This window comes from Galleria mellonella, unplaced genomic scaffold, assembly GCF_026898425.1.
Source record: "Galleria mellonella isolate WM207_F2 unplaced genomic scaffold, CSIRO_AGI_GalMel_v1 utg213, whole genome shotgun sequence".
NCBI lineage: Eukaryota > Metazoa > Arthropoda > Insecta > Lepidoptera > Pyralidae > Galleria > Galleria mellonella.
Genome location: NW_026442039.1, coordinates 1387931 through 1415171, shown reverse-complemented (window position 1 = coordinate 1415171; position 27241 = coordinate 1387931). Strand labels below are relative to the sequence as shown.

Sequence of the window (27241 nt, the reverse complement as noted above, 5' to 3'; positions counted from 1 at the left end):
CAGTAAAGGTACCTTATAGGTACTTGATAGGAATTCAAGGTTCTGTACACCGCGAGCAACACGCTATGTAAGTACGAGTATACTGTAATATCCCTGATACCTACATATTATTATGACTACAAATATAAGCTAAGGTGACCAATTTTTGTCAGGTGCATCGTCGTCTTAACAAACAGTTCGAAAATTAGCATTGTAACCTCAAAGTACTGAATGAAAAAGAACAAGTCTAATACAAAATCCTAAGATTTTTAAAAAGATAAGTAATGTGTTTTCTAAAATAGTAATAGAATTTTAGACATGTTTATGTAAACAAAAGACAATTTGTTAGCATTTCATTGAGGCAAAGCAAAGAGATTCTCGCTACATTCTTAATCAAAGCATTTATTTATGTATTTTAAAATTATATAAATCATAAATTTAATGTAATATAAAATTATATGAATCAAAATATAAGTTAATAAAATGTGCTCTCAGATTCATGTCAATAATAAAAAATGAGATAATCAGAAGTATTTCCTATATCGTTTTCGTAACATTTATCGTTAAGTCGTAATTTTCGGAATTAGTAAGGAACGAGACTATTACCTTCTTAACTAGAGCTTTAAAGGTGTTTTCTACTGGAAAGTAAGTTAGAAATTTAATACGATTAAATAAGAAATTTAGTTACGCTAAATAGTATCCGCCCGATTTGTATTTCATGGTGTATGAATGTGATGTAAACGCCACTGGGCACATTACTCAGTGCCATCTAATTCAAAACATAAGAACAAAGCTATTATTATTTATAGATACTAGACAACAGACATACATACTTAAATACTTTTTTGTAAGCACATATATATTGTACGTAGAAAACACCCATACGAATACAGACATGCTCATGAGTACAAATGTTTGTATTATGTAGGGATCGAACCCGCAACCATCGGAAGGTGAAGCGATATAAAGTCGCCAAACCATCAAGGTCGCTAATATTGCAAACCAACAGGCTACGATGCCTTTAAGTAAAAACATTTAATTACAATTTATTATTCTATTGAATATATTTTTTTTAAATATGTCATTTATTATTGCAATATATATTTGTCATTTTCGATAATGTTACTAAAAATTTATGGAATATTATTATTATCTTGATAGGTCTATCTAATTTACTCCTAGTGTATCTACCACACGTGGACCGCGCCCACTGAGTACCACTGGTTAGCGAACGTTAAAAGTATGACCCGTTCTTACACATATGAGATCACTATATAAGTCTTTGCAGACCCACTTTGCTCTCATTTCGACTGTCGCCTAAGTTTGGCAAATACGCTTGAAGTTTTCGGTAATTTTGATGTAAATATTACCGAAACCGAAACCATCTTAACAAATTATATGACGTAACGAAAACAATAAAATTTATTAGTGAACAGGCAATTGAGCAAAAATGAAGTCGGTAAGTAAAATAATACAATGCGAAACACAATTTAGCCACTCACTTACTTTATGCATAATGCAACTAGATGGGATATCTAATAGTGCTCTAAATAGCACTTAGGTACCAACCATTAAATTATTTTTAAACCGTCATAAGTATACTTAATTTTAGACTGTCATAAACATGAATTATTGTTTTTATTTCAGGTGCTACTTACAGCATTATTGGTAACAACAATTACGACAATTCAAGCATACCATGATCCAGACCTCAACTACCACCTCAGTCAAATACAAAAACTGCAAAACTGTGACAATGGTTATTCCTACCCCGCGCCTGCTATTCAACTAACCACCTCTGGAGTGAAAGTAGCTGCTGCGCCAGCAGTAGTGTCCCAGCAAGTACTATCTGCACCTGCTTATCAATACTCTGATGCGGGTTACTCAAACAGATTAAGTTATCAAGCCGTAGCGCCTCAAATTTCCTATGTTACTCAATCACCACCTGTATATCAGACTTCAGTAGTGTCTCAAAACGCTGCGCCGGTATATTCAACAAAAGAAGTACACGGGTACGCTACCTCTGCAGGACTCTCATCAGCTGCTTCAACAGGAAGAAGAGTAACACCGCTTGCAACGTACGCCCAAGCACCAATCATAGCGAAAATAACAGCTGCTCCATTATTTGCCAAGTTTTCTGTAACTCCACCCAAAACCACATTCTTAACTCAAAACTCAGTATCCCAACAAGCATATGTAACAGGATCATTGGCAAAAGCTTCTCTAAACTCCTATAGTGTACAAAGTGGAGGACCTGTTGTATCTCAAGTATACGCAGCTCCTTCTGCAGGATATGCAGCATCACCGGCTCTTAAACTTCAACAAAATCAAGTTGTTACACAGGCAAGCTATAGCACCTCTATCCCTGCTGTCACTCGATACACGCAGACTGTTCCAGCTGTTTCACAAGTGACTCAAATTGCACCAGTATCTCAATACGCGACATCTTCTGTTTCACATGTAGGAGGGACTGCTACACAATATTTTAGACCAGTGCAATATTCTACACCAATTGTCTCTCAATACGCAACTCCAGCTGTCACACAATACGCTGTTCCAACTATTGCTCATTATTCACAACCAGCTCAACACGCAGTACAGAGGATCGCTTCGGTTTCCCATATAAGTGCTCCTGTTGTATCCGCAGTAACAGTTCCCGCCACAGGCGTTGTAGCTCAAGCCGGTCACATTGCTTCTTCACCTGTCGCTGTTAAGAATGTGCACACAGAATTTCTGGAAAATTATGTAAGTAGTTATTCTTATACATTTTATTAAATTTGATAAGCTGTTAAAGTTAAAACTAAATAGGTAATTTGAATAATGTTCTAAAAGGTACTTATTCTATTCTTATTTACTACGAAATTAGGCACGCTTATTATCGTTTAAGTAAATCGATCGTCAAGTTATTTATTATCTTTTTTTATAAGCAACTTTAAAAAGAGGTACTCAATTTGCCCGTATTTTTTTGCATCATATCACGTAAAGAGTCATCTATGCCAACCCTAAATCGATTTGGATAATAATTATTTTTACAATCGATAATACTGGCGGAAGTAAACCCTGTGGTTTACTCCCTTGTTGGTTTCATACTAATTTCAATATTGAAGACAGTTTTTATGGAACAAAATTGTTTATTATTAACACTACTTTAAAATAACCTATTATGAAAATTCCTATAAAAGCGTGATATAACGGACAGCGAGATCGTAAAAAAATAGCTAGATACCTACTATCCAATTTGAATGTTCAACAAATTCTGCCAAGTTTTTATCTACAAAATAAACTGATCAATTTGCACATATTTACGTAGGTGGCCAATTACTAAGTTGCCTCACATCCCTACAACAAATTTTGTGATGTAACTATATGAACCGTTTATCGGAATCCAGATTTTTTACATTGACATCTTAAGCCAATTAATCAATCAAATGTAAGAAATAGACGCATGTCATATGTACATGATTATTATATAATTTATTCAATATTCGTTAATCAATGCACATTTAAACAATTACGTAATGCCTTAGGGTAGCCTTAATTTGATGCCATCAAAATAACTAGATAAATACTTATACTTTCATACTAGTTCTCTACGTTTATTTGTGAGAAAATTAGCATAAAGATAGACACTAAAAACAAAAAAGAAGCAACGAACTCATTTGCTTACAATGAAAATTAGTAAAATCCAATACTACAATTTATTTCGTTTAATAATAATATAAACGATTTCTATATAGATATTAAGTATTGCAAAAAGACGAAACGAAGTTCTTGTAGATTTTATTATGTCTAACTGCTTTCAATACTACACTCAGTCGCTTTTGATAGAACTACCCCCAAAAAGAAAACCCCAATATACTCGTATCAATGTATGCCCCACTAACCTTAAAGTAAATTTAAACTTTTTTTTATAAGTACAATATTATTGGTTTACTCACAAAATTTATTTCGCTTTTAAACATAACTACAGTTTCATATTATTTCATCTCCACACTTTAGGACGTATTTTGAAATTCTGAATATATCTAAATATACCTACATATATTCTTATGGTGAATAAATATACAATATCAGGAGATATAAGTGATTAAACAAAAGCTACTGAACAAAAAGAGAACAAGTGTCTCTTAGCCTACATTTAGGGATATTTTGTAACTTAGCTTTTGAAATTACAATCCTTTCTTGCCAATATCCATTGTACTCGTTATCCAAGTTGTTTAAGAAATATGTAGGTGCTATATTTTTAGTTAAGCACTATACTCGTATAATCAACAGTACCTAATTTAAGATTTTGTTCCGTACAAAAAATACTAGTTTGTAGACTACAAAAAGAATAAACAAGTTCAATTTCCACGTACGTAGCGCATAGATATTTTAAAAACTTTTAAAATATTCTTACTTTGATAATATAGGCATGCCTCAGAACCACTAAACACATCTTTGATTATTTAAGATTAAAGTTAGTTTCAATAGGTTTCAGTTATTGTCATACCTATTAAGAAACTCCAAGTCGTTGAACGAGCTATGTAGAGGACAATTCTCGGAATTTTGCTGCATGATAGAATTGAAAAAAAGGATGCGAATTCTCATAAAACCCAAACTGATAACAGCAAACTCTGAAGTGCCAATAGACCGGCGCCCTCGCTATATAAACCGGCATGGAAGTGAAAACTTGTAGGGCAAATTAATAGTTTTATAACAAAACAAAAAACTTAAATAAATTATTAGGTACAAACCCCAAGTAGATAAAGAAGCAACTTCTAGAAGTCAGTGGATAAAGGTGGTTTAAAACTGTTTCCTATGAAAGTTCATAAAGAAGACGTATTATCAGCAATAAATAAAGAACGGCTAAAATGATGATAATGATAAAATATTTGTTTCTATACCCCCCAAATTGTTCACTAATACTGTACAGCATAGGTGCCTCCCAATTCTACAGACTGTATTCACAATTACAACATGAGGCACATTACTTACTGCCTCGCCCTATTGAGCACATTAAGCCATTTATTGAGCTGGACCTTATCTTCTAATTTACTATGTTCTTAATATTGCTAGTGATGTCAACACTAATGTTATTGGAAAATGAGGGATGTGTTCTGATGCCACAGAAAATTAAGTTTCCTAACGGTGATGGAACGTTTTTTATACCACTGAAATGGCAATCAAGCATACGGCCCACGATGATTTATTTAATGGGACTAATTTAAGCAAAAGGCGTTCTTCATAGAAATTTGATTACAAATTCTACTTTCGATTTTAGACACAATCAATAAACTTAGCTTTCTCCATAAAGTCATCCGTATACAGGCAATGTCTTAGTCAGCATATAATTGCTATTAAGAATACTTCTCAACATTTACCTCAATCGTTATATAATTACGAGTATAACAACTTCGCTGTTTTGTCGACGATTGTCCTATATAGTCTAGTTATAACCTTTGGCTGACATTTCTCACGATATTAGCTCAAAGGGCAACTGTCAATGGTGATTTCATATCGTAACGTTTGCAGGACGCCCATCCACGATACGCTTTTGAGTACAGCGTCAACGATCCACATACGGGAGACGTGAAACAACAAAAGGAAGAACGAGACGGTGAAGTTGTCAAAGGTAAGTTACAATATCGCTGCTAATTTCTATTACTAGTAGGGATTTTAAGATGTTTTATGTATCCTCATGATATAAAGTGTATTTTCTAAAGCTGTTATGTTATCGTTTATGTATAAGTCGGCTATGTACAAATTATGTGCTACAGCATTTCTTTCTTATTGTGACAAAATCTGCAAACACTTTATGGGCATAAGCCTAGTTGAGGCACGTACTTGTTATGTTTGCAAAGCCCTTGTTAATACACACACACATTATTTTTACTTAAGAATTAATTTTCTTCGAGTATTTTTTGAAAAACCTCTTAATCGAGGCTTTCAAGTAATTTAATTCTGGAAATAAGAACTAGCTATTTGAATTGTAATAATAGATAAATTTAATCTCTGTTACTGTGAATATACCCTGCCAGATCGATCTCCTCGCAGTTTCTCGTGAAATCTACCGTAATTCTTAGTAAATTCGCATCAACGAGTTAACTCATCTAATTTTATCCTGACCTATCCCTTACTAATTCCCCGCCAGCATATATCGATAGTATTGGCACGGTTATAATTTTATTTCCATCTACCTATATATAAATTTACGCTGGCAGAATACACCAGAGGTGTATTGCCAATAGTAGGCCCACTAGCTCCATTACTAACAATCTTTTTCCCCCGTTATTATAAAATTTAGCATACTACGTAGGCAAACAATGTGTTCCCATTAGGATATAAAAAATCATAGTCAAGCCGCAGTTAACAGTTATTGTATTGAATTATAGTCATTTTTTAATACATATGTTAAATGATATGGCACACTACACACAAATCAGTCAGACTTCAATAGTGGCCATCTCTCTTTCAATAAACTATTTATCTGTACGGAATTCGCATAGATAGGAAGCGCAGTTTGTTTCTAAAAACTAAAACGCTTAAGCTGTTCTCTAACAAACAGACCCTTTTCATTCAAGACACGTACCTAATTATACACGTAAATACTTGTTGAACTATGTAATCATAACACAAAAATGTAACAGAATAATCTGCATAGTTGTTATGATATATCCAGGTCAATATTCTCTGGTGGAGCCGGACGGGTCAGTGCGGACAGTGGACTACGTTGCAGACTGGGAGACCGGTTTCCACGCCGACGTGCGTAACAGCAAAGACAATCAACATTAGATTTAGAACCCAGAACCCCACCTTGATCGAATTGCAACAAGCTTAGCCATTTATGGTACCGACAGGGCTAATAGTATTAATTAGAAATCATTTTTAAATCCACTATGTCACGACCTATAGAAATTATCAGTAATATGGCTAAATGTTTATTTATTACATCTCATTAGACAGACATACAGTAACTATAGGTCAACTATGGAGGTATTTGCTGCAATATGTTTGCAAAAACCTCGCGGTAAGGTATCGACAGTACCGATATGGTCTTTCGACGTATTTTAGACAGTTGCGTTATTAACAACGGAAATGTCTATCCGTTATATTAGTAGTTAGTAGGTTAAATTAATAATTAGGTACATAACTTACGTAATATAATATTATATATATCAAAAAATTATGTAACATTGATAAATGAATATGAGATCAGGAATAACCTTAATGAGGAAATATTCATACAGAGGACTAAGAATAGCAATGTATGATAGATAGATTGTAACAATGATGATGACTATGTATAATAATATTTTTTTGTTATTCTTATGTGAAAAGAAATATGTACCATTTAAATGCAATATTACAATATTTATATTTACTTTTTTTAGTATACACTCATATCTATAGTTAAGATTTTTGTAAATAAGTACCTATGTAGCGATCTTTTATTACGCTTATTGTGCAATTTTGTATAAAATTTGAATTTGATTTATTTTATAAATATACCTATTCTGTGAAGTCGTGCCATTAACCTTTGTTTTACTCGTAATTCTATACGTAAAGTTTTCTCCGTCTAACCGAAATCTGTACTCAACGCTAATATCTTGTAGCGTTGTATTTAAGCGATTGGTAAGGCTACTATAAGAGTATTTGCTGTAAGCAATTCACATCTCACAGCTACATGGGCTGTCACGTCGACCTCCACGTGGTCCCCTGGAAACCCTCGTGCTGAATTCCTGATGTATTCTTCACGATGGGCTAATTACCTTAATACCATCCTTTTTATTCTTACCTATCAATCCTCACTGGTGCCCCGCCAGCATATGCCGTTAGCGCAGAAAGGATTAGCTTTCCATTGTCATGCATTAAAAAAAAATATTGTGAACTAACTATATCAGATTACTTTGCTCGCGTGAGTTAAGATTGTATGTTAATCTAAGACATGACCTAGTTGTGTAGTACATTTCATTTAAATCCATTCAGCCCTTTAAAGAGTTTATACCGCAAAAACAGCAGTTTATCTCATAATGTCAATATTCAAACAGACACTTTTACATTATTTCTCAATAATAATTTCTAAAAATTTTCTTAAAATGAACTAAGCTATAGGTTATACTAATTATCACTGATATTTTATATTCTGTTAGAAAATCAAATTTGAAAAAAATCAATAGCAAAATATAAATAAGTAGGTACCTAGTTATTGTTGACAAATATATAAGTATGTAATATTTTTTATGATTAACGTTTTTAGCTAATGTATTGTACATACACACAAACTAATATTGTAACATTAAACACGGTTGTAATATTTTTATTTTCCTGTATAATATTTAACTCGCTTTTTGGAAAGCAAAATACGCTTATTATTATTTAACACTTTATTACACCAATATTTTATGAATTACACTCTTCACCTCTTCAAATCTTTTAACATATACAAACCAATTTTAATGATTCTTTTTTAATCCAACCTATTTTCTTCTCTATTAGCTTTTAAAATAAAATAAAAATTTTTATATCTCATTCAATATCTTTATCAAACTAAATTAATCAATATAAAAGTAAAACAATTTTGTAATATTTATTTAAACATTTATAAAAATAACAAGTTCCTGGAATTAACAATTATTAACTAATAATAAATATAACAATCATTTAAATCACAGCACCATTATGGCTTTATATATACCCATCCAACATTTCCCATAATATACAATTATTAAAATTACTTTTAATTACACCACAACAAATTTGTTTACTTGCTTTCCATTGTAGTAACACTTTGGACAGGCATAGTCTGGATCTGCTGTCTTGTTAGCCTAAAAACATAAATTGTATGTATATAATTATTATAATAAACAGAAAATATGCTTATAGTTATTAAGTGATGTTAATAATAAAATATTTTTGAATAGATTTCATACAACTACTATCTTTGAAAATAAAAACTTTATTAGCAATAATTGCTTAAAATCATTGCAAAAAAAAAAAGTTATTATTATCAGTCTTGTCTCTCTTTATTTATTATATCGCCATAATGAAAATTAATTTAAACCGAGGAAAACTTATAAACCTAATGTTTACCTTATGTTTTTTTTAATATAAATGCTTAGCAATTGAATGTTAAGGATATTTTTATAATAGACAGTATAAAGATAATAAATAGCACTAAAAAAGAAAAGGTCAGACTACATTATGTTAAAAAACATTAAAATAATTAAGAGAAAATAAAAACACACCATTAAGCAATAATAGCAAAAAATGTGTGAACATCCCATTGTATGTGGCAACACTGGCTTATTTGTGCAACATGCACATACTGTGTTTTGTGTCATAGTAGCACTGGTAGGAGAACCCGAAGTGCGGGTATAATTTCGCCACCACATATATTTCAAAACAGTGGTCAATTTCTTTCTCAATCCAAACATATTCATAAGTGATATTACTGTGCCTATTAATTCCTGAAACATAAATAAAACACTTTATATTTTAAATTACATACTTATACAGTAATATAATTTCATTTTTTACAATAATAGTTAAAGTAAAGAATAAAGTATCTAATTTTTAAAATATTTGTTTAAAAATTCTTTGTTCTTATTTAAATTACAGTACACAAAATATAAAGTATTTGGTGAACATTCCATTATCTTAAAAGTTCTGGAACTCCTGCTCTATAGACATAAACAATAAGAAACAAAACTAAATATTTACACCAAAAAAACATGGAAAAATAGGAAGAAAAATATTGAGCCTGCTATAGTAACATGATGTTTTCTGCTGTTGAGTTAATGGGAAGCTCAAATCTGTTTGTCATTTTTTAATCTTTGAATCACAAAATTTGTGTCACAAAATATGCCATAGAATATTTTGTGACACAAATTTAGTGGCAGATTCTTAGTTTTACATACTGGTAACAATTTCAATTTCACTGTATAAGTTTGTTATGATAAATCAACATTTATAAATTTACTATTTACATAAATTAGTTTTCATAAAGCCCTAAAAATAAATTAATTAAGCTAAAAGTAAATTTTCACTAAAATTCAGTTCTAACTTCTTAAATTTATTTTCAGATCACTGTTATATAATATTCACTTGTTTGTAAAGGTACTTTTGGATGTTAGATACCCAATTATGGTCACCTAAAAATATTTAAATTTATTTAATACTTAATACTCACTATAAAATTATGCCACAATAATTCTCGAGTCCATGAGAAGTCTGTGAGATCTTCTCTTGTTAATTTGTCTGCTGTTAATTCAAGACCTAGTATAAAATCTATTAATACAGGATACTTTCCATGTTGTATAAATCGAAGAAAATTTAAAATATCACTTATTAATTGGAATGTTTCAATTTTATACACAAAGTTCTGTACTTTTTGGTTTGATGTCCAACTGTACATGGCTCTCTCTTTGATATACTTTAAACCAATTGTAAAACCATAATACCAGTATAATTTACTTCGTGATATATTGTCAGTTTTGTATTTCAATGATAACATCTCCTGACCAAATGTGCAATTCTTCTTGTAAAATGAATATCTGAATATCCATGTTCTTATAACAAGTTCAAGTTCTGGAAGAATTGGTTGAAGAAACCCAGGCTGAAATATCAAACTCTGTTAAATATTTCCAAATAACATTTAAACTAGCTTATTGTGTAATTGAAAATATTTCATAATTTAAAACTAGAGTGTATTTTTTATTCTTTTTTTTCCTCTGTAAGTTAATTCTTCTACCTAGATAAATTGCATAACACTCTAATTCAAAAATTGTTATATACAATGCCATTTTTTAATCACTATCTAAATTTTCGTATTGTGTTCTTTCATAAAAATAATGAAGTAATCATTTCTTATTTAAGTGGCCTTTAGTACTAGAGTATGATAATAAGTGACAAGAAAGTTATCCTCAAAATTTCGAGTTTCATGGTCTACATGTGTCACAATCGCACGCGCCGCGCGCGCGTCTCTTCTAAATTCATTTACCTAAATCATTCATACCTACACTACAGTGATACAAAAGTTGCAAATTTTCCCTTCATACTTTTACAAGCTTCGGACCGTCAAACTGCAAAAGTATTTGCGATTTGAAAGTGATTTCATTAAAAATATGACCCAATTAATAATAATTGAAAAATGTATCACAATTAAGTAGGTATTTTACAGTTTGGCGTATTTAAAAAATTTTAATCAACTTATGTACAACAATTAGGTAGATAATAAGAAAATAAAAACGAAATACCCTTACTACTAATAAATCATAAATCAAAATTTACGAATACTTTAATAATTGTTAAAAATGTAGTACATTGCTCTCTAAACAAAGTTTGGCACGTTTTTGCACATTGTCTTTTATTGTATTTAAAAGGAATTGGTTCATTCTCACTTCGTCTAATGATAATTATTGATATTACACTGATTATTTTAGATCCTCGCGATTTTGAGCCTCTCGTAAGTATACGAGTTAATTTCGCCTCATAAAAAGAGTCACAAGGTGTGAGGTCTGGTGAACAAGGCAGCCGTGAAACCGGGCACCCATGAACGATCCAAAGGTCACCATACTCATTTCATAAATAATTACAAACCACGTCAGCATATTGAGGTGGTACACTGTCCTGCTGATAATAAATATCGTGATAATAAGCTAGCATCACATCCTCTATTAATTTAGAAATTAAGGCCTATACATGTAAACAGTATATGCAAGCGTGAATGACAAATGTGTTTGAGTCGACCGAAATTGCGCATCGCGGGGTTGAAATGCCTCGCTTCACACCCCTCACTCATCCTTCAGTGAGTTCGCTAGACCATTCTTATTGTTTAAGAAAAAAAGGAAAAAATCATTCATTATTTCATGGCTTGTATTGTTTTGTTTGTTGCGTAAAATCTACTATTCCCGTAAACATACGCAGTTTTCTTTTATTAGTGTCTATGCAGTAATAAAATTTTTTAAAACCCATTTTTTTAACTTCAAAATGTTACATACTCAAATTTTATTTTTTATGTACTCTATAAGTGATATACGTTATAAAAAAAATTTTAATAGTGATTAAAAAATGGCCTTGTATTGCTGAAATTTTAATACTATATAGTATATGTTAATTTTACTATATTTTAATACAGATTAATAGCAATACTCGTATTGATAAATTCAATAGGTATCATATTTCTGATATATGGTAATACCGGATGCTAAGTATCCAGTATTTATGTAATTACATACTTTTCAATATCACATGAGTTACAAATGTTTTTTAACGTTTCACTTGTTAGTTCAGATCTAAGTCAACAGTAGAAAATTATCCATACGCATACATATGTGTTATTCTGTACTATTTAGATTAGAGGCGTTAAGGCTATCAACCTATATTTTTTTGTTCGCAGAATAGTTAAATTTTATATCTGCATATGTAAAATTTTAAAATAAATTTACCTCCAAATACCTAGTGGCTTCAAACAATAACTGTTTAAATAATTCCTCCACCTGTACATCTAGTTGAACAGCATCCAACTGTAATTACAATATTTCATAAATTGTTACAAGGAAACATTGATGATAATATAAAGAAAATGATTATAATTTTTTACCTGTGTCACCCGAGGAATGTAATTTATAGACATTTGGATAGATATACTTTACTTATTTTATTTTTTAATTATTTCTTATTCATCAAATCGCTTTATCTAGTATTATTAATTTATTTTAAATTTCATTTAGACGAAAAATAAAAAATGTCACATTTGTCAAACTAATTAGTAAATCTTCAATACATTATTTAAGAGTCAATACTGCTCTGGTTTTCAAAATCAGAGAGTATATGTATAGATTTGGTCAGGAAAGATAATGCCAATGTTTAGTTAAATGATGAAATCACAATAATGCCAACTTAACAAAAATACTGCCATCTATTATATATCTATGCTATTTGTGGAACAGTTTTAGCTTTTTATTTCATATTTCTTTTTATTTTGGCGAAAGAATTACAACTATATATAATTAATGGTTAACTTTATTACGAGGTTAATTTGACAATTAGACTAGATATTACGGGAAGCGTTGAAAACTTCTGTTTACTGTCAATAATACTACGAAATTGAGATCTCAAGGTAATATTGTACACAATAATAAATATATTTAAGAACATTATGTTTTGTTTTATTTTTGCTTAAAAAATTGTTTATCGGAACATGCAATTTTACATAAAATTTATATAGATAGTCCTTTTATCACATGAATCAAATTAAAGTATAATTATCACCCTATTCGCTTCCATTTTGTATATCAGGCTGGCCAACACAATGAGGAAAGAAGGATTTTTGTGTAGATTGATGAGATTATTTCTGACCAAGTCGTTTTAGGTGGCTAATATAAAGTGCGCTCTTATACTCTTGGTTGAATTCAAAGAGTATATCTTTGAATTAGAGTTATAATAATATTATAGATATATAGTTTTTCGATATTAATAAAATACAAATATTTCACACTGAAACGCAAATCACGTAATAAAAGAATATATAAATTTTATGTCATATTGTACGTTCCGATGAACATTTTTAGCAAAAATTAAAGAAGGGTAACATTCTTAAATATATTTATTAATTTATACATTTTTTTTTTACAACACAGGTAACAAACGTGCATGCGGCTCACCTGGTGGTAAGTGACTGCCGCCGCCCATGATCACCCACAACACTAACGGCATTGCAGGTGTGCTGCCGGCCTTTTCTAGAGTAGACTTCGTAACAGTGTCAATATTAATTATATACATATAGTCGCAATTTCCACGTCAAAATAAAACAAAATACGAAATTCAAAGCTAAAACTGTTCTACGAATAATTGAGATGGCAGCCATTTGTATCGCATTTGAGTGTATTTTTATTACTTAGAAATGTATTCTGTGAAGTGTATTCTGTTACTTTATAAAGAACCAAGCAATGAATATCTAGGTGAATAACTTAAAATACCCTAACCCGAGCTAATTTAGAAAAGTTCGTTTTGTAAAATGGGCCGACCTACTAACGAGCCCGGAACCTTTATTTATACCACGAAGGTGCAAACAAGCATACAACCCATCTAATGATAAACAGTTACTGTAATCTATAGTCGCCTGCAACGCTAGAGGTGTCACATACGCATTACCGACCTTGAAGAAACCTTAATATACCCTTTTTGAAAATCCCTATACTGTAGTATCTAGACAAAACCTTAGCAGGAAGCTTATTCCACATCCTGAGTATAATAACAATCCCTTGAAACCTCACTGTATGTAACTATTTATGTACAAGCATGTGAGAATGAATCCCCTGCCAATGGCAAGCAGTGAAATAATAAAAAGTGGCTGTAAGTATCATTTCAAACAATTCCTCAGAACACAATCCGTTATACAAGCGGTAAAACACACAAAGGGAAACAAATTCTTGCCTTGAACTTGAAATCTGAACGTTTAGCAGGTATTTTATGAAATAATCTGAATTAAACCCGATAATTTGCACAGAAAAAGTTTTATTCTATTGACTATGTTACAATAGTATAGTCTATGCTATAAATTACAGATTAAAAATAGAGTTCACAGCAAACAAGATCGTCAACAATTCTCATAGCCCATATTTAAACCGAATCAAGAGGATCGAGCTGATATCCAAGTGCTTCAGTTAATAGATGAGAGTAGTACTTTATTAGAGGCCGGGCCTGCATCTTGTACAACAATAGTCTTTGTCTTGAGGTGAAGTAAAGTTTTGCTCTATTGAACACTGAGCTTTTTGGACGTCAGCTTGACCGTATCTTTAAGATAACCTCGAAACTCTATAGTGCTAGACATTTCGACACCAAGAATACCAGTACCTTTAGAGATAGTTCATTTTAAACTTTCGCGTTGTTTACACATACTTTAAATATACAATCGGGACTTTATGCGATGTAAAAGCCTTTACAGGTAAATAGTACCTACATACCTGTTTCTATATTGCTGACGTTTCGACATGAATTGCACCACGTCGAGCTCACGACAGGGCTGATGTGAGTAGCGTCTTCGTCAGACAGCTCGCGCAGTCTCTTTGGATTATAAAGGACCAAGTAACTGTATTCTACATTTCACTCTACAGTGATTAAGACTTCCCACCGAGTGAAATATAATAATACAAAATAAAAAGAAATATAAAAAAGGTGTGCAATTTGTAACTCTCAATATGTCAGCAACATGGAGCTCCACGATACATGCACATATTGATGAGCTAAAGACGTAATACCGATCAAGAGTCCACTGGGTATCTCCTGCTCCTAAGGCACTGTTATTAGGGCGACATCATTAAAGTTATTTACGGGAGACGGCGCTGCAGACTGTGTGGGAAGTAGGTCATCTGTTAAAGTTCCATAGCTCTGACGCAGCGGTCATTAAATCTTACTGAATAATTTCTCCTCCTTTGGCACTTTTTTTAAATAAAGAACTATATAAAATATAGAATTTTACAAAATTTTCTAGAATGGTGAATATTACATTATGGTGAATGGTACATTACTGATTTCTATGACAGCACATGTTCTTTTCTTTGATATTTATTAAAAGAGTGAAATGTAAAATACAAAATATAAAGAAATGTAAAAAAAGGCATGCAATTTTTTGCTTTCAGTACGTCAATAGCAGTTATAAAATCTCTTAATTCCCAAATAAGTTGTATAGACGTGGACTTGACCTACCTAGTGATAATGACTATGCAAATGTCTGTGGCATTGTCTTTAAAAAATAGAGACTAACAGTAGATCATGAGAGGAAGTTATTAACAATGAGTCAAATTCTGTTACTGCGTGTAGAACGAACAAAATAACCTTCTCCTTCGTTTTACAAATGGCAATCACAGTTATTTATTAATGATTCATTATTATATGTCTATTAACGACATTTATTTAACCATTTACGACAATTATAAAAGTAAATTAAACAATACATTCAGGAAAGTTCATGTGATATTATATTTTAAGACAAATGATAACTCTACGCCTTTCCTTTTCAATAGTTTCATTCATTCATTTATCTACTGTCGCTTACTAACGTCGCTGCCAAAAATATTTTTTTTAATATGTTTCACAAAAATAATCGTAATGTTTTTTAATCAACGGTAGTGCTACTAGATTAGGCAATTTTTTGCCGTTTAGGCCATCTTGAAGGGCGTGAACTTGAACGACGACTTTAGAATATAAATATTTTAATCAAATTAGGATAGTTTTGACAATATTTATATAGCTTTTATAGAATTTTAGCAGAAAAGGTAGCGAATTGTAAAATGTATTTGCTGAAGTATGTGTACATTCAGTGGCACACAAATTAATTTTATTCATTTCTCTGACTTGAAGTTTAAAGCACTGGTGCATAACATATTGTTCTTGTAATATAGTTTCGAATTTGTTTTTACGTTTCAATCCATTTTTCTCCACCTTAACCTATTTTAGAGCTCTGTATAAACTAATACAAAGGAATATTTAATTCTTTAAATATAATTGCTAACTTTACTTACAGTTTGCCGAAACATATAGCAAGTCATAGATACATATCATGAACTTAAAATTTTTAACAACAATTCGCAAATTTATTTAATTTGTATTTTTTAATGGATAATAACGGAGTGCTTATCCCATCTGCACTACTATCCATTTCAAATAACAGTATCTAGCTATTAAGCAATCAGAGCAGTGAGAAAGCAGGTAAGATACGAATTTATAAGTCTGTCCATCTGTCGATCACAGCGCCGTATCCCAGCAACTACAAATAATATTCAATTATAATTTTAAATAGTCTTAGATAAATTTAATCGATAAACATTTTTTTTTATAACGATTAAAATCATTCTATTCCAATTTTGTTTAAATATAAAAAAATATTAGAAGACTGTCATCATTGTATTCTTTTATTTGATACTAGCGGCCCGTCCCGGGGTCGCACGGGTGGACATTTTTAACATTTCCCTTCACTGCTCTGCTCCTATTGATTGTAGCGTGATGAAAAGTATACTATAACCTACCCAGGAGTATGAAGAATAATTGTAACAAGTTTCGTTAAAATCCGTCTAGTAGTTTTTGTTTCTATAACGAACATACAGACAGACAGACAAAAATTTTACTGATTACATTTTTGGCATCAGTATCAATCACTAATCACCTCTTGATAATTATTTTGGAAATATATTTTATTTACAGAATTGACCTCTCTACAGATTTATTATAAGTATAGATTTATATGTTGTGTTTAACATATGTATATATATTCTTATTTATGTAGGTTTATATTCATATGTATGTATTAGCATTGTAAAATCTAATCTTTCAAATATATATATAATGATTTATAATTTAGGTAAATATTTATTTTAATTTCTGTTTTGCACTACTACTGCCCACTCACTACTTCCTATGCCACTGTGTTAGGTTGACTGGAAGAAATATCTTTTACAGATAAATTCAATTGCACTGGTATCCAAAGCCGTAAAACATATTAAAAAAAAAGACGACAAAGTCGTCATTAGGCTCTCTAATCTGTCACATTAATTTTGTGTTGTTTGTGTTCATCTTGCAAATATTTTGTTTTTCTACTTAATATCTGCGAGAACCATTTGAGCGTAATATATAATGGAAACATAAGATAACAAGTACACAAATAAGCAACGACATGGTTGTTTCACCACAAAGTCCTGCCAGCGAAACTGTGCAATTTAAAAATTCCAATATGGCCTCCAAACAAACTTCGGTAGCTGATACCAGAGCGGAACTAGCTGAATTAGTAAAAAGAAAGGCTGAAGTAGCTGTTAGTAACCTAGTTCTGTTTATAATAAACTTGATTGACATTTTTCATGACTCAAATTTCATTTTATGTATCTCCACAATATTGACTAGATGACTATATAATTAAACCCTTGATTTTCATCCCTAAGATATAAGTTGATTAATGGAACAGCAAAAACGTAGTGCACCAATGTAAAAGGAAACTCGGATAAAACCCTATATATATTGTAATTATAACCCTATATGGGTTTTTCTTTACAAGTCTCCTCTTCAATATAATCATAACTTATTTATATTTTTACAGGAAACTTTGGCTAATTTAGAAAGACAAATTTATGCTTTTGAAGGCTCTTATTTAGAAGACACACAACTTTATGGAAATATTATTAGAGGCTGGGACAGATACCTCACAACAAATAAGAGTACTAATTCCAAGGCTGACAAACGTAACAGAAAATTTAAAGAGGCAGAAAGATTGTTCTCCAAGTCTTCCATAACATCTATTGCTGTAAGTATAAGTTACAAGTCTTGAGTCTATTACAGCCTAGATTATTACTTTATTGTTTATCTTTGACTTACTTTTGTTTGTTTACTTTTGTTAACAGGCTGTTAGTGGTCTTGTTGATCCTGCAGAAGCAAAAAGTAAGTTCATTATACATATATATTTTTGTTATAAATTTACCCTCAATCATAATTGTATATTGAAGTATCACAGTAGTAATATACATTTTCATTCTATAATAATAATAGGTTTATGCCAAGCATAGGCCTATTTAAGTCATTTTTCCAGAAGACTGACATTTTTTGACATAGCTAAAAGCTCTGTTACCTGGAGTGTGCACTAGACATTACATTAATTATACATTATCATAATACAATAACTAAAGTAACAAAATATTTATTAAAATGTGAAAAAGCATTAATTATTTTGTTTTAGATGACAGGAACAGTGAAACAGAATCTCAAACAAATGAAGACTCATCTGATACTCAAATCAGCTCTGGATTGAACATTGGAAGTATGAATCACACAACTATACATGGCTCTTCAGAGAGCATTGCATCAAAACCAGCTGGTAAACAAAACACAAATGGCATTGAGAAAGCAATCAGTCATTCTTCTCAAATAAAACAAAGTGCTACTCAGAAAATAGCAACATCATCTGGAATGCTACAGAAAGCTTTTAGTGGTGATAACAAAATACTATCAGTAGTAGGATTAGACGGTAGACCAGGCACACCAAAAGATAAAGACTCCAGTATGAGCATAATGGCCAAAGGTGATTCTACACCAAATTCTTTAAAACACAAAATATCCAGTAACAGCACCAATAGCAGTAATATAAAGAAAAGTAACAATAAAAAAGCAAGACATAGATAAATAATTATTTTAAAATGGCATAAAGAATCTGTTTAGATTTATGAGAAAAATGTGCCTATGAATTAAGGAACTGTCAAATAAAATACTGTTCATATTGTAATTGTATTTATTTTATATTCTTTGGTAGACTTTTAATATATTCATTGTTCACTGCATATGTGTAGCTGACCAACTGTAGTGATTAAATGAATATAGTCCACATTAAAATGTAGTGTTTTAATTTCCTTTGCAGTGAAACACTTTTTCCATTCGATCCACTCGACTAGATAAGCAATATATTGTAGTTTATAAATTCTTCAATATTTACAAATTATATAATGAAACAATAATTTGTCTTAAACATTATTATTCTGAACTCTTAGATCTATCAATTTATTCTTCCACTACTTGATCTTAAAAAAGATTGTTTGAATCTTGACTCTGAAAAAATAATGCTAATAAAATTTTTCTATAATTTAACCAATTAGTCATTATTAACTTCCAATTTTAAATACATACCTTTTAAAATATTTGGTAAGGCTCTAATTGGAGAACAAAACCTTACAGCTACATAAAACAATATAGGTAGAAATGAAATAATTCCTGTGCAAACTAAAAATATTACTTCGGGTGTCTTTCTTAGTTTGCAACAATTGAGGTCCTTACTCCATATAGATCTAGTAGTATTCATCTATAATTATAATCAGATTTTAGAAAAAGTTTAAAATTTATTTACACTTAAATAATGGACAAAATAATTACTTAAATAAAAACTCACAGAGTCAACTATATCGAAGCATACACTGTCCAACCCTATAGAATCTTTACTTAGGGATCTATAGAATAAGTCTAATTGTAAATAAGACTGCATACACCTTTCACAAACTTCATCCGACATATTTGTAGTAGTACTATTAGTAGCAATGCAATTCATTGTTTCTTTGAACATTTTATCAAAATGTTTTGTATCATTAGATAGCACAGGTACTGGTCCAGACCAATCATAACAAGCTGAAATGAAAAATTCAGAAATTTGTATAAAATACGACATTAAAATAAAATATAATAAATGTGATACTTACCATTACAGTTCCCTTTTTCCCAAACATTCAAAATACCATTATAATATTCCAGTACTGCATCTAACCTATCATGTGAAATATAAATTGTTTTGCATGATGTGCCATTTTCAACTGTTTTTAATAATTCATCATACTTAGATTTAAACATCACATACTGATCTATGCATTCCTTGCAAAGAGTCACTGGCCAAGCATTCTTTATAGAACACAAAGTGAAATTTGATGCTGACTGTGCAAAATTATTTAATAATTCTGTACATACTTCTGGCACTGGTAAAGTATGACTATTTTCAATGTATTGTCTGAAAATAAAAAAATACATTCTATTTAATCATATTGTGCCGTAACAATTTACTATTGTTGAATAAGTGAACAAACCCAATATAAATAGTTATGACAGACTCTTGTTATAATGCATACTGTACATTAAGTGTTACATATTTACAAGACTAATTTATTAAACATGATTCAATGATTCCTAGATTTCTAATGATATTAGAGACAAGTCTTTAAGAAATAATTTATTAACTAAATAACAAATCTACATCATAAAAACACTAAATTAGATGAAATTAGTCCTTAAATTATAATTTTATATTTCACAATCACGAAAAGAGTATTCATACCAAAGTTTAGCAATATTTAAATTGTCAATATTCAAAAAATTTAAATTTTTATTCTGAAATAAAAACAAATGTTAATCATAGAAAGAGTTGCTCACACTTTTAGGACGTATACTTAATAAATGGAGTATGATTAAATTGTTATTCGCAGTAAGTAGGTTTACATATCTAGAAAAAGAAATTGTAATATAACTATATGACATGTAAAACTTAATAGTTCAAATTGCAGAGAGAAGATAAATCACAAATAAGTCCTATTCCTTAGATTTTGAGTACACTTACAAATGAGGAAACAATTTATTTTCATCCGAAACTTCAACACTCCGAGTAAAATAACAAAGGCAAAACAAAAACAGCATTATAGGATTAGCCATGATAATTTTTGTGATATAATTGTTTAATTCCGCTATAAAGTAATAATAATCCTATAGCACTTATTAATATAAATGTGATTACTTTTGGTTAATGGATAAAATTGAAACATATCAAAAAACAACAAATACAGAAAAAGTACTGTTCATCATTTATACGGAACAAGTCATGGCTATTTTTCTATATTATGACAGTTGTCAACTCGTTACAATCTTTTCAACTAGACATTAGTGTAGTGGTCGTATATATCGATATCAAAAAATATCGTTATTAGCCCAATATATCGAATTGATTTGACATTATCAAATAACTAAATATTGATATAAAAAAAATCGTTATATTTTATTCTATACAAAAAATCGTTTCGAATACTTGATCTGATTTGGTATTACTCTATGGTAGGCTTACATTATGATATTACATTATGATTTGGAGTGATAGCTGCCTTTGTGGCAGCTGCACAAATAGGGCCGTTCGACTGGCGAAGTGCCATCCTTTTACAGAATATCGTCGTGAAATAGTAGTACTTGTACTGTGTTTCATTCGGTAAGTAAGAGTTCCGAAAGCCAAAACCTCTAATCCCCTAGCTTGTTCAAATGCCTTAAGTAAAATTAAAGAGATGATCAGATCAAATCGACAAGAGAATTTGTGTGCTGCTATGGGATCAGATTCTGATAGTTCATGAGACAAACTTTCTCAGACAGAGTTTAGTCTCTGGAGTGATCATCACAAATTAGTTCAGTGGAATTAGAAAACCAATAAAACTGACGAAAGCCTTTCAAATGAGATAACGCTTTATTTAGGGGCTCCAGTTAGTAGATTTAATGAAAATCCTTTGGAAGTATAGATGGATTACAAGGTACAGCTCTGTTTCATTTGAAAGGATTTTTTTAAAGGCCGCGCAGGTCTTAACATAACAGAGAAATCAATTGCAAGTTAAACGAGTCAATAAAATTTAATTTATGCAAGGGTTAAATAAGAAATATTAGGATCCATAATTTTTTTTTAAAGTTTTTAAAGTTTATTGAAATATTTATATGGTCGTGATTTAATTCTACTCTTAATTAATTTTTATCTTCCCTTTTTTGATAAATAATTGAATATTATATACTTTATATCGAAAATATTGATATTTTGAAACGGTATATCGCATAATATCGATACGACAATTCGAAATATCATATCGAAAAAAATATCGATATATTTTTCAGATGACATCCCTACATTAGTGGGCATTAATCTATGTAACCCATTCTTACTTTTATACGGGTGTCCTAGAACCATTGTAACCATCATGGGAAAAATAAGAAAAAAATCTATCCCACACAGTTTAAAAATTAAAGGCATTTAAAAAAAAAACCTAGAAATTTGGTCAAACTGTAACCATTTTTCGGTTATTGTGGTTAATTTTTATTATTTTTGTTTATTTAAAGTTTGAAACCGTAACCCAAATAATATTTCGAAAACCACAGTAAAAAATAATGACACAATTGCCCCAAATCCTTTAAAATTAAGACTATTTGTTAAACTATGAATGTAAAATTTTCAAAATTTGTCGAATTTGAAAGGCCCTCATTTAAAAAAAAAATACTGTAATGTATTGTGCGCTAAATATAAGAGTAAAATAAATAATAGAAGTATTTACACTAAAACATTTGCCAACCCGTCTGTCAAGCGTGGCAATTACTGGCAAAACCCTCTTTATATTATAGGGGGGTCATTCAATAGTGAACAGTTAACGGTTGATACAATAAAATAATCTATGTAATAGGTAGGTAAGTAACAAAATCAAAGAACAAGGAATTATATAAAAGGAATAATAAAATTAACTGTAAATCACTTGCCTCCTTTCTTTTTATGCAAATATAATTCTCGACCTCTTTTTGCTAATGATATTAGCATAAAAAGAAAAGAGGAAACCATATGGTTTCCTGTTTTTATTTTATCATTCCTCCTCTAAGAAGGAGGAATTAGATAAATGATATACTGTAAATCATATGATTGCCTCCTTTCTTCTTATGCAAATGTCATTAGTAGAAATAAGACGTAAGATACACCATCAGTTGCTATTTTTGTCAATTCATTACAGGTTAATGTATAGAAAATCTTATATGGCCGTATAATCCTTCCAAATTCAGATACAACTTGCTTGCATACTTTCTATATAAACTGTGTCGAATATATAATCTAGAAACATAAACTTTATATAACCAAGGAAAAGGAGATCGCACTTTATACAAGCCATGCAAAACGACTTGGTCAGGAATATCTCATTAATGTACACAAAAAAAGCCTTCTTTTCTAGTTATGTTGGCCAGCCTGATAGTAAAAATGGAAACGAATAGGAGTATAATGATACTATGATTAGATGGTTTTGCGATATTAGTAAAATATAAATATTTTTGGAATATCGCATTTGAGTGTAAAATACACTCAAACACTGTTACTTAAGTTGTGTAAGCACTATTGTGATTTCCTCATTTATCTAAACGTTGGCATAATATTCCCTGACCAAATCCATACATTAAATGCTAGTATGGAAGTTATACAAAGCTGTTGATTACTTGCTAGTCTCTGTAATCTGTTATTATTGTTTTTCTGTCTATTAAATTTATAAAATTTTTTTGTTTACTTGCTTTTCTACTTCTGAATATTTATTTATAAAATAATAATTAATTGTCTTCTTAGACGGTGTTCTATGAATTACATTTTATTTCGATAGCCTGTATTTACCTTACTTTAATATTTATACTCCATTATATTTACTTCAATTTAATGGAGATCAACGAGCCAACACCAGAAGCTCTACAAAGAAAATTATATTTTCTACTAGAACAGTTGCAGGATATGGCTAGAGAACTACCACAGTTAGTATTGTCCATCATTGGAGACGTATTCAACGGAGGGCCTGGTAAGAGGTGTCTTTTTTTATGGGTAAAAATGGAATGGTAACCCCGCCTGCGCTAACGGGATGCGCTAGCGAAGCACCAGTGAAGGGTGATAGATGAGAATGAAAACAGGCCAGTTAGCTCATCATGATGAATTTATTAGGAATTAACTATGATAGTTTCCAGGGAAAACCGTGAGGAGGTCGACCTGATTGGGTATATTGCTAGCAATGGGATTCTCAGTCTCCATTACTAACAATCCCTTTCTCCCCTGGTAGGAGGTGTCAACAGGTGTCTACTCCAGAATTGTCTTGTGCCCAGTATCAGTAACGAAGTTTTCATCTATGGTTATACGCTTTTTTAAGGGGTCAGGCTCCTCCTGGCAAATAATCTTAAATACTCCATTGATTGTTAAATTAATCACATTCAAAGCTGTACCTGTATCAACCACAGATATATTTTTATGTATGTTCTTTGAGAAGTGTAGAATATTAATTATATAGTATTATTCTGTCAAATACAGAAATTATTTTTGTAAATCTAGAAATTTACATATTAAATTAATACTACTCTATCCTTAATGTTTGTATAAAATATATTTGCATTTTTTTTAATGTATGATAATGGAATAGTAACTGGGGGGAAAGGGATTGTTAGTAATGGAGACTAAGAATCCCATTGCTAGCAATATACCCAATCAGGTCGACCTCCTCGCGGTTCCCCCTGGAAACTATCATGGTTAATTTTTAATGAATTCATCATGATGGGCTAACTGGCCTGTTGTCATTCTCATTTATCACCCTTCACTGGTGCTCCGCCAACGTATCCCGTTAGCGTAGGCGGGGTTACCATACCATTTTCACCCATAAAAAAAAAATGGAATAGTAACTCTGCTTGTGCTAACGGTATATGTTGGTGGGGCACTAGTGAGGAATGATAGGTGAGAATAAAAAGGTAAGTCAGTTAGCCAACTGTGATGAATACACCTGGTGCATTCCAGGGAGGGATCATAAGGAGGTCTACTTGATAAGGTATATTACCAACAGTGGGACTGGTAGTCTGCATTATTAATGATTTCTTCCTCCCAATATATTTGTTTTAACATGTTACTGAAAATTATAAATATATATAATATATATAAATAATTCTTATAATTTTGAATTTAACTTTACAGAAAATACCAAATGCGAGTGCCAATAGAACTTCTTTCAGGATTAGCAAACTGTCTCCTTAATGATACAGTATTTGAAATAGTTAAAGGATTAATGGAGATTCAACATGTTACTGAAAAACATTTATTTCAACAACGATTACAAATTATCAATAAACACACATGTAAGTTAATATTTTATTTTAGATCTATAGTTTAGGGTATTTAATCCCATAATTTTTTCTTTGCTGCAAATTTTCAATAAATTTACAATCACAGTGGGATCCTGCTGTAATTTCCACAACAGATTTAACTCATACTAAGTGTTTGATTATCCATCCTTGCCTACCACTGAATTGTCTAGTGTCCATCTTGATTAAAATCATAGTTTTTGACTATGAACTAATCTCATGTAACAAGCACAAGAGTGTAAATATTCCTTTTTAAGGGGCCAGACTCCAATTGGGAAAAATTCATCAATGGATATATTATGATTTTAAAATTTCAGTGGAAATTCAAAATATGATTAAAAATGTACCAAGTCCAGAGCAGCAAGAACTACAAAAAACTATATTGTTGAGCAAACACAGGGATGAACTTAAACAAACAGATATGAAACTAGTCATACAGTTGGATCAGAAGGTAAATAATAGTTATAGTGTATTAAATATAATCATCAGCATTGTGAGGGATAATGGGAGCTCTATAGATCTATTACTTAATTTTTGGTCTAATTACTCAACAACTGGCAATAAATGAAGGAAATAAATTCTATTATTATAGTGTCACAGTGTGTGAAAGAAAACCATAATTCAAGATGTCTGTATGTGAAAAAACTACTTAAAACATTTACTAGCGCAAAGATCTGTAAACAATATCCATATAAAATTCAAAAATTTCGTCATAGCATAACCTTCACTAATTAATGTCTGCTTGCAATGCTATGCTTTCTGCTCTAATATGAAATTGTAAAGGTAAAACTAAAGTTTTTTAAAAGAATTATTAGAATCGGCTAAGAATTCACATAAGATATAAAAAATATAATCTACTTGAAAACCTTTAATTTTAACCTTTTAACCATCCCTTACTTATCCAAATATATTTTCATGCATATACTATCACTATAGGATTTTTTCGACAGAAGTAAAATAAAAATACTTTTATTTTACCTCTGCACAGGTCTTTGTATGTTTTTACTATTTTGTATATTATTAACATGATAATAAAATATAAGTTAATAAAATTTTTAAACAATTATAATTGAAAAAGAAAAAAAAAATATATTAAATAAGTTGCCAATTTGTAGCACTCATTAGGAGAATCCATATGGATGGAGTGTTGATTTCAAAAGTATTGTAGGGAGTCGGTAAATGCAGATGATTCGGGACTGTTTCTTGTGACAGTCTATGGGGGAGACCTATGTTTAGCAATAAACAGATAATGACTAATGCTGATGATGACAACAAATAATACTAAACGAAATACAACAGATTGCTGGAAAACTAAATATAACATTTATTATTTTTTGTGGTTGAAGGGAAAAGGCTTGAATAAATATTGAATTAGATTTTATTAGTGTTTATGATCGTTGATGATAACAGTATTTTTTTTTCAGGTAAGTGATCAGCAAGTTACATTGGAAAAGGCAGGAGTGCCAGGATTCTTTGTAACAAATAAACCAATAGAAGTAAAAGTTCAAATGTATTTACTTGATTTCATACTAAGACTGAGTAAAATGGATATTCCAAATTAAAGAGTTATTATTAATATTATTTATGTTAAAATGTATACATATATAATGTATAGTACATTTTAAAATTAGTAAAACATTTTTATTTACTATAAGCGAATATATTTATGTTAAAATTTGGTTTTTTATTTACACCTGCATGTAGTCAAAATTAAAGATAAGCATAGTAATATGTTATTGTGGGGGGAAAGGATTGTTAGTAATGGGGAGGTTAGTCCCCATTGCTTTCAATGTACCTTATCAAGTCGACCTCCAAGCGGTTCCCCCTGGAA

General features: G+C 30.7%; 5 protein-coding genes across 7 annotated transcripts; 3 read left to right on the top strand and 2 right to left on the bottom strand.

Annotated features, from left to right (window-relative positions):
* The first annotated feature begins 1296 nt into the window (after nucleotides 1-1296).
* LOC113511866 (uncharacterized) lies at nucleotides 1297-8396 on the top strand. The gene is made up of 4 exons (XM_026895590.3): nucleotides 1297-1438; nucleotides 1627-2724; nucleotides 5494-5593; nucleotides 6641-8396. The coding sequence occupies exons 1-4, from the start codon at nucleotides 1430-1432 to the stop codon at nucleotides 6751-6753; spliced, it is 1320 nt and encodes a 439-aa protein (XP_026751391.1). The 5' UTR covers nucleotides 1297-1429; the 3' UTR covers nucleotides 6754-8396.
* Nucleotides 8397-8533: 137 nt separating this feature from the next.
* LOC113511717 (peroxisome biogenesis factor 2) lies at nucleotides 8534-12758 on the bottom strand. The gene is made up of 5 exons (XM_026895423.3): nucleotides 12563-12758; nucleotides 12408-12485; nucleotides 10151-10576; nucleotides 9207-9428; nucleotides 8534-8786 (listed from the first exon to the last, which is right to left on the bottom strand). Exons 1-5 carry the CDS (start codon nucleotides 12593-12595, stop codon nucleotides 8703-8705), a joined length of 843 nt encoding a protein of 280 aa, XP_026751224.1. The 5' UTR covers nucleotides 12596-12758; the 3' UTR covers nucleotides 8534-8702.
* Nucleotides 12759-17453: 4695 nt separating this feature from the next.
* LOC113511675 (chromatin modification-related protein MEAF6) lies at nucleotides 17454-19225 on the top strand. The gene is made up of 4 exons (XM_026895356.3): nucleotides 17454-17767; nucleotides 18050-18253; nucleotides 18351-18387; nucleotides 18683-19225. The coding sequence occupies exons 1-4, from the start codon at nucleotides 17633-17635 to the stop codon at nucleotides 19123-19125; spliced, it is 819 nt and encodes a 272-aa protein (XP_026751157.1). The 5' UTR covers nucleotides 17454-17632; the 3' UTR covers nucleotides 19126-19225.
* Nucleotides 19214-21382, bottom strand: LOC113511674 (osteopetrosis-associated transmembrane protein 1). Its single transcript, XM_026895355.3, has 5 exons — nucleotides 21092-21382; nucleotides 20187-20488; nucleotides 19883-20115; nucleotides 19624-19795; nucleotides 19214-19545 (listed from the first exon to the last, which is right to left on the bottom strand). Exons 1-5 carry the CDS (start codon nucleotides 21181-21183, stop codon nucleotides 19493-19495), a joined length of 852 nt encoding a protein of 283 aa, XP_026751156.1. The 5' UTR covers nucleotides 21184-21382; the 3' UTR covers nucleotides 19214-19492.
* Nucleotides 21383-23725: 2343 nt separating this feature from the next.
* Nucleotides 23726-27085, top strand: LOC113511712 (gonadal protein gdl). 3 transcript variants are annotated; one of them, XM_026895415.3, is made up of 4 exons: nucleotides 23726-24048; nucleotides 25244-25404; nucleotides 25728-25861; nucleotides 26835-27085. In XM_026895415.3, exons 1-4 carry the CDS (start codon nucleotides 23957-23959, stop codon nucleotides 26970-26972), a joined length of 525 nt encoding a protein of 174 aa, XP_026751216.1. In that variant the 5' UTR covers nucleotides 23726-23956; the 3' UTR covers nucleotides 26973-27085. The 3 variants fall into 3 exon arrangements, with proteins under 3 accessions (XP_026751216.1, XP_026751217.1, XP_052750429.1); XM_026895416.3 differs by having other exon boundaries at nucleotides 23726-24092; XM_052894469.1 differs by lacking the exon at nucleotides 23726-24048 and adding an exon at nucleotides 24827-25023.
* The last annotated feature ends 156 nt before the right edge of the window (nucleotides 27086-27241 follow it).